Source organism: Papio anubis, chromosome 17 (assembly GCF_008728515.1).
Source record: "Papio anubis isolate 15944 chromosome 17, Panubis1.0, whole genome shotgun sequence".
Classification (NCBI taxonomy): Eukaryota; Metazoa; Chordata; class Mammalia; order Primates; family Cercopithecidae; genus Papio; species Papio anubis.
Window position 1 is genome coordinate 54,563,314 of NC_044992.1, and position 13,999 is coordinate 54,577,312.

At 40.5% G+C, this 13,999-nt stretch overlaps 1 protein-coding gene across 14 annotated transcripts in view; it reads left to right on the top strand.

The window, feature by feature from the left end:
• The window catches only part of LOC103878903 (EF-hand calcium-binding domain-containing protein 3), a 514,301-nt gene that overhangs the window by 493,194 nt on the left and 7,108 nt on the right, over positions 1-13,999 (top strand). For 13 of the 14 annotated variants that reach the window (XM_031657656.1, XM_031657654.1, XM_021929308.2 and 10 more), the window contains 2 exons: positions 10,856-11,049; positions 11,402-11,586. In XM_031657656.1, coding sequence (XP_031513516.1) covers positions 10,856-11,049; positions 11,402-11,586 — 379 coding nt within the window. Of the gene's footprint in view, positions 1-331; positions 457-10,855; positions 11,050-11,401; positions 11,587-13,999 lie in introns of those variants that run through there. The other variant, XM_021929311.2, reaches the window with a different exon arrangement.

The following is a 13,999-nucleotide window of genomic DNA, read 5'->3' on the forward strand; positions in this document are numbered from 1 at the left end:
TTCTCTAACCACCCTGTTTAAAACTGCAACCCTCCTACCACTCCCTGTCCCCACTTCTCTGCTTTATTTTTCTTCATACTATTTATCACCTTTTAATATGCAATACAATTTACTTAATCATTTTATTAACTGTATTCTCATGCTATAATGTAAGTTCCTTGAGAACAGGAATTATTTTTTGTGTGTTTTATTCACTGCTATCTTCTCAGTATCTATTATAGGAAAATGCTTGATATACACCAAGAACTCAGTAATTATTTGCTGAATGACCTCCATTTAATAGCCTAATCAAACCAGTGAGGTAGGTCCTGATACCTCCGTTTGCATACAGGCAAGGAGAAAGAGGCACAGAGAAGATCACACTGGGATCTCCAGCCCAGATCTTCCCTCTAGGGTTTCCATCTGCCTACTGGGCATCTCCATTTGTAAGCCCCACAGCTACTTCAAACCAAAAAGGTAAAAACTTAATGTATCTATCTGTCCATACATACTTCTTTTTTTTCTTATTTTTTTAAATTATACTTTAAGTTCTAGGGTACATGTGCACAACGTGCAGGTTTGTTACATATGTATACGTGTGCCATGTTGGTGTGCTGCACCCATTAACTCATCATTTACATTAGGTATATCTCCTAATGCTATCCCTCCTCCTTCCCCCCACCCCACAACAGGCCCCAGTGTGTGATGTTCCCCCCCCTGTGTCCAAGTCTTCTCATTGTTCAATTCCCACCGATGAGTGAGAACATGCAGTGTTTGGTTTTCTGTCCTTGCGATAGTTTGCTCAGAATGATGGTTTCCAGCTTCATCCATGTCCCTACAAAGGACATGAACTCATCCTTTTTTATGGCTGCATAGTATTCCATGGTTTATATGTGCCACATTTTCTTGATCCATTCTATCATTGATGGACATTTGGGTTGGTTCCAAGTCTTGGCTATTGTGAATAGTGCCACAATAAACATACTTGTGCATGTGTCTTTATAGCAGCATGATTTATAATCCCTTGGGTATATACACAGTAATGGGATGTCTGGGTCAAATGGTATTTCTAGTTCTAGATCCTTGAGGAATCGCCACACTGTCTTCCACAATGGTTGAACTAGTTTACAGTCCCACCAACAGTGTAAAAGTGTTCCTATTTCTCCACATCCTCTCCAGCACCTGTTGTTTCCTGACTTTTTAATGATCGCCATTCTAACTGGCATGAAATGGTATCGCATTGTGGTTTTCATTTGCATTTCTCTGATGACCAGTGATGATGAGCATTTTTTCGTGTATCTATTGGCTGCATAAATGTCTTCTTTTGAGAAGTGTCTGTTCATATCCTTCATCCACTTTTTGATGGGGTTGTTTGATTTCTTTCTTGTAAATTTGTTTCTTTGTAGATTCTGGATATTAGCCCTTTGTCAGATGGGTAGATTGCAAAAATGTTCTCCCATTCTGTAGGAGGCCTGTTCACTCTGTTGGTAGTTTCTTTTACTGTGCACAAGCTCTTTAGTTTAATTATATCCCATTTCTGAATTTTGGCTTTTGTTGCTGTTGCTTTTGGTGTTTTAGACATGAAGTCCTTGCCCATGCCTATGTCCTGAATGGTATTGCCTAGGTTTTCTTCAAGGGTTTTTATGGTTTTAGGTCTGACATTTAAGTCTTTAATCTATCTTGAATTAATTTTTGTATAAGGTGTAAGGAAGGAATCCAGTTTCAGCTTTCTACATATGGCTAGCCAGTTTTCCCAGCACCGTTTATTAAATAGGGAATCCTTTACCCATTTCTTATTTTTGTCAGGTTTGTCAAAGATCAGATGGTTGAAGATGTGTGGTATTATTTCTGAGAGCTCTGTTCTGTTCCATTGGTCTATATCTCTGTTTTGGTACCAGTGCTGTGCTGTTTTGGTTACTGTAGCCTTGTAGTGTAGTTTGAAGTCAGGTAGCATGATGCCTCCAGCTTTGTTCTTTTGGTTTAGGATTGTCTTGGCAATGTGGGCTTTTTTTTGGTTCTATACTTTGAAGTAGTTTTTTCCAATTCTGTGAAGAAAGTCATTGGTAGCTTGATGGGGATGGCATTGAATCTATAAATTACCTTGGGCAGTATGACCATTTTCATGATATTGATTCTTCCTTTCCAGGAGCATGGAATGTTCTTCCATTTGTTTGTGTCTTCTTTTATTTCATTGAGCAGTGGTTTGTAATTCTCCTTCAAGAGGTCCTTCACATCCCTTGTAAGTTGGATTCCTAGGTATTTTATTCTCTTTGAAGCAATCGTGAATGGGAGTTCACTCATGATTTGCCTCTCTGTTTGTCTGTTATTGGTGTATAGGAATGCTTGTGATTTTTGCACATTAATTTTGTATCCTGAGACTTTGCTGAAGTTGCTTATCAGCTTAAGGAGATTTTGGGCTGCGATGATGGGGTTTTCTAAATATACAATTATGTCATCTGCAAACAGGGACAATTTGATATCCTTTTTTCCTAATTGAATACCCTTTATTTCTTTCTCCTGCCTAATTGCCCTGGCCAGAACTTCCAACACTATGTTGAATAGGAATGGTGAGAGAGGGCATCCCTGTCTTGTGCTAGTTTTCAAAGGGAATGCTTCCAGTTTTTACTCATTCGGTATGATATTGGCTGTGGGTTTATCATAAATAGCTCTTATTATTTTGAGATACGTCCCATCAATACCTAATTTATTGAGAGTTTTTACCATGAAGGGCAGTTGAATTTTGTCAAAGGCCTTTTCTGCATCTATTGAGATAATCGTGTGGTTTTTATCTTTGGTTCTGTTTATATGATGGATTACATTTATTGATTTGCGTATGTTGAACCAGCCTTGCATCCCAGGGATGAAGTCCACTTGATCATGGTGGATAAGCTTTTTGATGTGCTGCTGGATTCGGTTTGCCAGTATTTTATTGAGGATTTTTGCATCGATATTCATCAGGGATATTGGTCTAAAATTCTCTTTTTTTGTTATGTCTCTGCCAGGCTTTGGTATCAGGATGATGCTGGCCTCATAAAATGAGTGAGGAAGGATTCCCTCTTTTTCTATTGGTTGGAATAGTTTCAGAAGGAATGGTACCAGCTCCTCCTTGTACCTCTGGTAGAATTCGGCTGTGAATCCGTCTGGTCCTGGACTTTTTTGGTTGGTAGGCTCTTAATTATTGCCTCAATTTCAGAGTCTATTATTGGTCTATTCAGGGATTCAACTTCTTCCTGGTTTAGTCTTGGGAGGGTGTATGTGTCCAGGAATTTATCCATTTCTTCTAGATTTTCTAGTTTATTTGCATAGAGGTGTTTATAGTATTCTCTGATGGTAGTTTGTATCTCTGTGTCCACACATACTTCTATAGTTCTTCCACTTGAGTTTCAGATCTCAGTGCATGGCTTTGCCATCTCAGTGTGTTTACCCAACTGTCAGAGCCAAAGGCGTGGCATAATCCTCAGTTGTCACTGCTCTCTCACTCCCTACATCCAACCAGTCACTAAGCCCTGTCTATCTTACCTCCTCAACATGAAAGCCATGCACTTCTCTCTATCCCACAGAAACTATCCTAGCGTAAGTAAGTCACTATCTTCTTGGACTTAACTGCAGTATCCTGCCTTGTCACTCTACTTCCATTTTTGCCATCTCCATCCACTTTCCACACTGAAGCCAGATCATAACTTAACCTATTAGAAAATATTTAAGTGGCCTACAATGCCAAGCACAAATCTAATCATATCATCACATCACTTACCTTCTAAAAAGCCTACAGTGAACTCTCATGTTTCCTATAAAAAAGTTCTGACTTAACGTGACCTTTTAAAGGTCCTTCATAATATATCCTCTGCTTAACCTCCAGTCTCATATATCTCTCTCTGTCTCTCAACAGAGTCTTGCTCTTATCTCCCAGGAGTGCTGGAGTGCAGCGGTGCGATCAAGGCTCATTGCAGCTTCTACCTCCCAGACTCAAGCAATCCTCTCACTTCAGCTTCCCCAAGTAGCTGGGACTACAAGCGTGCATTACCATGCCTGGCTAATCTTTGTATTTTTTTGCAAAGACAGGGTTTCACCACATTGCTCAAGCTGGTCTTGAACTCATGACTTCAAGTTATCCACCCCCATCAGCCTCCCAAAGTGCTGGGATTATAGGCGAGAGCAGATGTGCCCAGCCCTCGTCTCTTGTAACTTCCCCTCTCACACCCTAGATTACATTTAACTCGGGTCCTAAAATACTGCATGCTCTCTCACCTCCTGGTATTTGCCTAAAATAGTTTTCCCCTTTGTGAGTTAGTTTCCTAGGGCTGTCATAAAAAATTACCATAGCCAGGAATGGTGGTGCAGGCCTGTAGTTCCAGCTACTTAGGAGGCTGAGGCAGGAGGATCCCTTCAGCCCCAAGGGCTCTGGGCAATAGTACACTATGCCAATCAGGTTTCTACACTAAGTTCAGCATCAATACGGTGACCTCCGGGGAGCAGGGGACCACCAGAAGTGGTGAACCAGCCTAGGTCAGAAACAGAGCCGGTTAAAACTCCTGTGCTGTTAAGCAGCAGAACTATGCCTGTGAATAGCCACTGCACTCCAGCCTGGGCAACATAGCAAGACCGCCGTCTCTAAAACAAATTAATTAATAAAATTACCACAAACTCTGTGGCTTAAAACAATAAAAATTATTCTCTCCCAGTTCTGGAGGCCAGACAGTGTCAGTAAGGCCACACCCCTTCCTTCTGCAGGCGAGAATCCTTCCCTGGAAATTCCAGCCTCTAGTGATTCCTGGCATTCCTTGGCCTGTGGCAGCATAATTCCTATCTGTGCCTTTATTTTCACAATGCCTTCTTTGATCTGTGTCTCAAATCTCCCTCTCTTTTCTCTTATAAGGTCACCAGTCATTAGATTTAGGACCCACCCTAAATCCAGGATGATCTCATCTCAAGATCTTTAATTTAATTACATCTGCAAAGATACTTTCCAAAGAAGGTCCCATAGCAGGTACAGGGCTTAGGCCTTGGACATCTTTTTGGGAAACACAATTCAACGCACTCTACCTATCTATGCTTAGCTGACTCCTGCTTATCCTTTCTGTCCCTGTGAGTAGTCACTCCCTCTGAAAGGCCTTCTCTGACCCCCAATTCTGGGTCAGGCTTGCTCCTACATGCTCTTCTCTCCCTATCATACAGCACATTGCACTGTTGAAGTTACAGGTTTAGCAGGCAGCTTTGTCCATTAGATTGTGAGCTCTGGAAGGGCAGGGACCATGTCAGGCTTATTCATTTTTTCCCGCACCTAACACACAGCACAGAACAAACTAGGCACTTAATACTTGTTGAATTTAATTGACTTTCCCAAGATTATACAGCTATTAAATATCTGATTTAGCAGTTCAGTAAGAGAATGTTGTGAGAAAAAGACTTAGAAAACAGTCTACATTTGTTTGGCTACAACATGATATTTGTGTAGGGAAACAGGAAGAGATAAGGTGGAAAATATGTACTGGATCCAGATTATAGAAAATCTCTTCTAAGGTTTCCTCCAAGCATTGGAGAGCCATTAAAAGTGCTGGGAGAGGGGAGCAGTGAGGAAGAAGGATTTTGATAGAGGAGTGGCGGAGTTTGACCTGGAAATAGTATATAGAAAAGTCTGGTAGACTTTTGGCCAAGAGACAAATGAAGAGGTAAGAAAAATAGCTCTGGAAAGTAGAGGAAGCAAAGGGGGCTGGGCACAGTGGCTCACGCCTGTAATCCTAACACTGTGGGAGGCTGAGGGAGGCAGATTGCTTTGAGACCAGCCTAACCAACATGGTGAAACCCCATCTCTACTAAAAATACAAAAAGTAGCCAGGCATGGTGGCACGCACCTGTAATCCCAGCTACTTGGGAGGCTGAGGCACAAGAATTGCTTGAACTCAGGAGGCGGAGGTTGCAGTGAGCCGAGATCAGGCCACTGTACTCCAGCCTGGGGGACAGAGCAAGACTCTGTCTCAAAAAAGAAAGAAAAGAAAATGTACTTACTGAATGGCAAGACCTCCCACTAGCCCCCTTCTCCTTCCATGTTCCCAATGTGTTGGAAGCTAGACTTATACCACCCAAGTAAAATTGTAGAAGATTAGTCTTCAGGGAAATTGACTAGCCCATGAGAAAAAACCCACACTCCCAGTTAAAAAGTCCCTTGATGAAACAAGGCTCCAACCAATTACCTGACAGTAGAGCTCCCACCAATAAGATTTAACACACCAAAAAGCTTCCAATTGGACTTAACGAGTGCTTACTCTCATTCTAAAATATGAATAGACATCCAAGAAATCAAGGGACATTTAAGAGCTGGACATAGTAGCACATGCCTGTAGTCCTAGCTACTCGAAAGTATGAGGCAGAAGGACCACTTGAACCCTGGAGTTCAAGTCCAGCCTGGGCAACATAATGACACCCCCATCTCTTTTTAAAAAAAGATATTTAAGGAAGATTATTATTAGATTATTAATCTTAGATTAATAGTAAAGCAATATTAAAACAAGAAGGAAAGAAAGAACAAAAAAAAGAAAGAACAAACTAAAGAAGTAGAGATAATGCATGATACATGATACAGAAGAATTATTGTAATATCCTCCAAGATATGAGGGTTAATTTGCATTCATGAAATTTGAATAGGAAACTACATAAAAGAACATTCAAAAGAAAGAAAAAGGTTGAAGTTCTTGGAAATTAAAAATAGAATAGCAGAAGTGAAAATTTCAATTAAGAAAATCTCTCAGAATATTGGAAAAAGAGAAAACAGCATTAGAAAAAAATGAGAAAATCAGTCCAACATTCCAAATAGTAAGCATTCTAAAAGGTGAACGAGAAAACCAAATGAAGGCAGGAAATTATCAAAGAAATAGTCCTAGAAGATTTCCCAGAATTCACATACGTGAGTTTGTAGGTTTAAAGTATCCATTGAATGTCCAGCACAATGAATGATGGCACATTACTATAACATTTCAGAACATCAGGGATAAGATGCTAAAAGTTTCCAATAAGGAAAAAAATTTACTTTTCTGCATGCGAAAAGGAAACATAAGACTTCTCAAGTACAGCACTGAAAGCCAGAAAATAATGTTAACAGTGCCTCAGAAAAAATGATTTCCAACCTACCCAGCCAAACTGCAAAGTATAAAAGAAAAGACACTTTCCAGTTACCAAGCCTCAAAAAATGTACTTACGCATTCTTCCTTAGGAAGCTATTGAAGGATATACCCCACCAAGATGAGGGAGTATACATAATAAGTAGGAAAACAGGCAGCTCACACCTAGAATCCCAGGACTTTGGGAGACCAAGGCAGAAGAATCACTTGAGCCCAGGAGTTCAAGATCAGCCTGGGCAACATAGGGAGATCCTATCTCTACAAAAAAAAATTTTTTTTTAATTAGTCAGATGTGGCATGTGCCTGTAGTCCCAGCTACTCATGAGGCTGAAGCAGGAGGATCGCTTGAGCCCAGAAGGTCGCTACACTCCAGCCTGGGTGACAGAGCAAGACCTTGTCTCAAAAAAAAAAAAAAAAAAAAAAAAAGGAAAACATAGGATCCAGGAAACAGAATATCCAAAAAGGAGACAGACAAAGGGACTTCCTCCCTAGGATGGTGGTGAAGAATAACTCTGGGTCAATAACTATGCACTGAAACCATTCCAGGTGGATAGATCTCTTCAAGAAAACAAAAAGTGAAATATATAGAAGTCCTGTGTGTTTGATCATGGATCTTGCAAGGAACTAGAGAAATAACAACACCTTACATATGTTGAATTGTTACTATGCTCCTGATACCACTCTAAAGTCTTTATGTGTATTATTTCATTTAACACCATGAAGTGGATACTATCATTACCCCCATTCCCAAATAAGGGAATTGAGGCATCTTAAAAATTGAATAATATGCCCAGGATTACACAGTTAGAATGGTGTCAGTGAATTCACTGGACTGTCAGGAAGGTTTGAAACCTCAGCAGAGGAAAAGCCTACTACAAGCCAGGACATCACTGGAGGTGGGTGAGGGAAATGAGTAAAGACTGGGCTTGCCCAGGACATCTGGGCCCCTACACAGACTGATCTTTTATCGTGAATATAGGTTTATAGAATATATATTTTCTTTTACTATACTTCTTTCTTTCTTTTTTTTTTTAAGACAGAGTTTTGTTTTGCTCTCATCACCCAGGCTGGAGTGCAATGGCATGATCTCAGCTCACTGCAACCTCTGCCTCCAGTATGCAAGCAATTCTCTGGCCCCAGCCTCCCAAATACCTGGGATTACGGGCACGCACCAACACTACCACGCCTGGCTAATGTTTGTATTTTTAGTAAAGACAGGGTTTCGCCATATTGGCCAGGCTGGTCTTGAATTCCTGACCTCAAGTGATCCTCCCACCTTGGCCTCCCAAAGTGCTGGGATTACAAGCATGAGCCACCACGCCTGGCCCTATTTTCTTTTATTATACTTTGTAATATAGTATGGCAAAGAGTATCTTTCCTGTATTTTTAGATATGCCCAGGAATTCTGGGAAACAGAGATATGCAAATCTAGCAAAATTATATCATTATTAAAAGCAAATACAGGCTAGGCATGGTGGCTCACTCTTGTAATCCTAAAGCTTTGGGAGCCCACAGCAGGAAGATCACTTGAGCCCAGAAGTTCAAGACCAGCCTGGGCAATGTAGGGAAATTCTCTACAAAAAAATTTAAAGATTAGCCAGGCAGGGTGGCTTGCACCTGTGGTCCCAGCTACTCAGGAGGCGGAGGCAGAAGGACTGCTTGAGGCCAGGAGTTCAAGGCTGTAGTGAGCCTTGCACCCCTGTACTCCAGCCTGGGAGACCGTGAGACCCTGTCTCTAAAATAATAATCATAATAATAAATAGCAGGCTGGGCACGGTGGCTCACGCCTGTAATCTCAGCACTTTGGGAGGCCGAGGTGGATGGATCACCTGAGGTTGGGAGTTCAAGACCAGCCTGATCAACATGGAGAAGCCCCGTCTCTACTAGAAATACAAAATTAGCCAGGCATGGTGGTGCATGCCTTTAATCCCAGCTATTCGGAAGCTGAGGCAGGAGAATCGCTTGAACCCAGGAGGTGGAGGTTGCAGTGAGCCAAGATCGTGCCACTGCACTCCAGCGTAGGCAACAAGGGCAAAACTCTGTCTCAAATAATAATAACAATAATAATAATAATAATAATAATAACAGCAAATACAAACACAAGCCACTAGTTTTTGTATGTAATATACATGAAACAATTAGTTATAAAATATAATGTGACATAAATTGTTAAGCAAAAATTAGAATTTCAAGGAAGAAAGGAAACTATAGACTAGAGCAAAAGTTCTCAAACTTGCACTGTGTCAGAATCAGCTGGAGTGATTGTTAAAACACATTGCTAGGCTACAGGATTTCTAAGTTAATAGGTGTGTAGTCAGGGCCAAGAATTTGTATTTCCCACAATTTGTATTTTCCCAGTGGTGCTGAAGACCACACTCAGAGCCATAGAGTATATAGAGAACACTCTGAGGGAAAGAAAAACTGAGCCTTGAAGGACTGGGTGGGAATTAAGTTACATTAAGAAAAACTAGCCTTATGCTATTTTCAGAGGCAAGTGATGACATTGTGGATGGTTGAGTTCAAGGCTAGGGAAGAAAGTATCTGATCATAAGTCAGACTCTAATCAGAACACCATAGGCACATTTCCTACCAACCACTGCTTCAGCCCCAACATTTAGAATGAGTCCTTTCCCTCTTCCTGAGAGGAAAGGAAAGGTTGCCTGTCACCATCCCAGAGAGTAGTGAAGCCTCCCATTGCTGTAACAGGAAGAAATCTACCTACGTATTTATGAGAAGCAAGGTCCTACACCTTTTCCTCTGAGACAGCATAAAGTGATGCTCTTCTACTCAGAACACTGAGATGTGAGAGGTTCCACTATCAAAGCAGTGAGAAGCAAGTCCTTCCACCTCAGCAGCAGTAAGCAGATCAGATCCCTGCCATAGCTGCAGAGAGAAGTTCAGTGTTCTGGCAGTAAGGAGGAAGCTGATCACTTACCACCACAGTCACTGATATTTGAGGCATGCATGTTTGTAAGTCAGATGTTTATACCATGGATCAGAGTCCTTTATCATATGCAGCCTGCCAGCTGTACTAATTCTCAAAGAATGTGTAACCTAAAATGCCCAGTAACACATCTAAGTCTGTTCTTACACATACACTCCAAAAAAAAAGATAAGAAAGAAAAGCAATTAATGGTGATTTACTCCAGATCATAAGCTTACTGGTAGTATTTTCTTTTCTTTTTTATACTTTTCTATGTTTTCTAATTCTCTGCAATGAGAATTTCTTTCAACTTAAAACAAAATTTGCATTTTTAAACCTAACACAAAGTAATAATCATTAATGTTTGTATTCAAGCTGGTACCACTTAAGGGTTTGTCAAGGATCATAATTCATAAGTATTTTTCTAAACAAAACAGGGAGGTCAGAGCTGGACATGATAGCAGGTACCTATAGTCCAGCTACTCAGGAGGCTTAGGAGGGAGGAGAATTTGAGCCCAGGAGTTCCAGTCCAGCCTGGCAAAATAACAAGACCTCATCTCTCTCTGAAAAAAACAAAAACAAAAACTCCGGGAAGGCTTGGGTAAAAAAGGGAGACCAAAAGCCAAGGAATACAAATATAAATAGTCAAATGGCCTGTGGGAGGTATCAGTAGATATTCTATAAATATCACAGAAATAGACACTCAAATATTATTGAATGAATATGCAAATTAGATTTAAAGTAAGTTTCTTCAGCATATGTAACTAGCAACTTGACTTTTTAAAATGTTTATCCTATATCTCTTTGTATCCATTTCTGAATTACTTTTTTTTTAAAGCTATTTCCAAAGAAAATTCCAGCATACTGGCCCAGGAATGTTGTGGAGTCCCTACACTATGGGCTATGGAAAAAGGACACTTAAGCCAGACATATGCACACCTCCAAGCTCAAGCATGGCTGCCTTTGCTAATGCTGCCCGGATTGCAATAATGAAAGAAAAGGATTTATTTAAATTTCTTGAAGAGCTCAAGAGTAAGAGCCATTTGTTCTCTCTCTACTGTTGTAAAGGATGTATTTTTATATGACTGGTCAGAAAGAAGTACTAGAGCCCAAATGCCTTAAGAACAGAACTACAGCCTATTCTGAATGACCACTCTGTGTCACATAGATGTCATTTGAAAGCAAATGTAGATGTAACCTGAATCCTCAGATGCCTGATGAAGTCTAGAGTCTGTGAATGGGTTGGGAGTGGAAGCAGGAGAGTGAAGAATGAGGGCCATGGCCACTGAGAAGAACAGACAAAGCAAAACAGGCACCACATGCTAGTCTTTTATGTGAATTTCTTACATTGTTTGTGATACCATTTTTGTTTTTATCTTTTTAGGATGCAATTCCCATTCAGATAGCCCATATTCAAAAATACCCATCTTTCCATTGTTCCCTAATGTGGATGGGGTGGTGATGGGAAAGCCATTCAAAGACATGCAGAAATTAGAGATGCTAAGAAGAAAGGAGCCTTTGAATTTCTTTGAGGATTATTTTTTCCATAAAAGAGACTGGAAAACACAGGTGAGATTTAGATTATGTCACATTAGTTAAATACTTGGATTTTTAAGCACTAACTTAAAAGAACTAATAACATGCTTTTTACAACAAATAGTTTTAGTCATTATTTTCAAACCAGATGCCATAGCCATGTGCCCAAATCTAAGACCAGGTGTTAACATTTCATTTAATTTCAACAAATAAACTTACTAAAAAATACAGGTTTGGGGTTGGGGATGGGGAATATAGGAGTAATAACAATAAAAGTTTCTCCAATTCTATCTCTGAATGCTCCCCCAACCACTCAGGGACCAGCAGCTGCACTCTGGACACCCTCCATCCACTCTAGATTGTGGTTGGGCAAACACCATGAGATGAGAAGACCAGGCCCACAACCCAAAAGAGCAGTGCTGTGATGGAGGGGCCATCCTGCCCTCAACTAGATCCCCATTTATGGTCCCAGCTGCACCTTCTGGCCTTACTTCAAGTTCTGTTGACTCTAGTCTTTTTGCACCCCCTCCCAAGATATACTTTTGTCATCATAAGTTTTAAGGTCTCTAGCAACTATGCCCAAGTTTCTGGATAATCTCTCAGGAGACTCTGGCCTTACCCCAGATAAGGCCTCTAGGCCTGAGAAACAGAATGGAAATTTAACTGGAGGCCAGCCTACCCTGTGGAGCTCTGGGTTCCAGAGGCCCATGTGTTGTTCACATCACTATACAATTCCTAGAAGGCCCTTCCACACATAGAGTTTAAGACGCCCAGTGGGCTATCACTGTCACAAATGACCTCAAGTTCAGACTTTGTCTTTCTCCAAATGAAGTAACACCCACAGGAAAATATCACTGAGAAGATGGAAATAAGAGGACATTTATCCTCCTTTAAACTTATGTCCCAACATTCAACTACTCCTCCACCCCAGGTGCTTGTCTGTTTATTGTCAATCTCTCCAACTAGAATATAACATTCATGTACACAAGGGTTGTATTTCTTTCACTGAGGTATCCCTATCATCTAAAATAGAATTTGGCCCATAGGTAACTCAATATTTTTTAGAAGGAAGAATACTGTAATACAAATACTTTATTTCCTGAGAGCATACTATAGGCTAGATTGTCTCTAATATAATCTCAGCAGAAATAATGTCAATAGCTTCCTAAATGGTCCCCTTGCTTCTACTATTGTCCCCTTCAATCAATTGTCAACCCAGCAGCCAAAGTGGTTCTGTTAAAATCAGATTGAAACCCTCCAATGGCTTTTCATATCACACAGAATGAAAACCAAAATTTTTATAACTTACAATGTCCCACACAATCAAAACCTGAGCCTTCCAATAATTGTAGCACTAGTAACTGTTTAAATTTCAATTAATTAAAATTAAATAAAATTACAAATTCAGTTCCTCAGTCACACCAGTCACATTGCAAATGCGCAATAGCCATATGTGGCTAATGGTTACTATACTGGATGACACAGAAATATAGAAAATTTCCATTATTGAGGAAAATGTTATTGGCCATCACTGATCTAGGCTCTCATTGCCTATCCAACAATCTCATCTTCCACTGCTCACCGTCCAGTGCATTCCGCTCCATCCTCAAGGCCTCTTTACTCTTCCTCCTGCAGACCAGACATGCTCTCACCTCATGGTCTATGGCTTTGCTATTTCCTCTGCTCTAATGTTGTTCCTCAGAGAGCTGCATCATAGCTCTCCCATCACCTCTTTCAGGTATTGTCTCAAATATCACTTCAGGAGGCCTAACAACCCCATTAAAATCACAATCCCCACATTGTCATTGTACTAAATGCCACTGAATTGTTCAATTCACTTGGTTCATTTTATGTTACATGAATTTTCACTTAAAAAAAATTTTTTTTGAATCAGAGTCTTGCTCTGTTGCCCAGGCTGGAATACAGTGGCGTGATCTTGGCTCACTACAACCTCTGCCTCCCAGGTTCAAGCAATTCTTCTGCCTCAGCCTCCAGAATAGCTGGGACCACAGGCATGCACCACCACACCCGGCTAATTTTTGTATTCTTAGTAGAGACAGGGTATCACCATGTTGGTCAGGCTGGTCTCAAACTCCTGACCTTAGGTGATCAGCCTCCCAAAGTGCTGGGATTACAGGCGTCAGCCACCATGCCTGACCAATAAATTATTTTTTAAATAAGTATTTAAATAGCTGGGTGCAATGGTACATACGTCTAATCCCAGCTGATCAGAAGACTGAGGCAGGAGGATCACTTGAGCCCAGGAGTTCAAGACTGTAATGTGCGATGATCACGCCTGTGAATGCACTGCACTGTAGCCTGGGCAACATAGTGAGGTTCCATCTCTAAAAATAAATTTTTTTAATTAAAAATAAATTTAAAATAAAAATGTTTGAACAATAAATATATATGTATTCAAATAAAATCACAACCCCCAATACCTTAT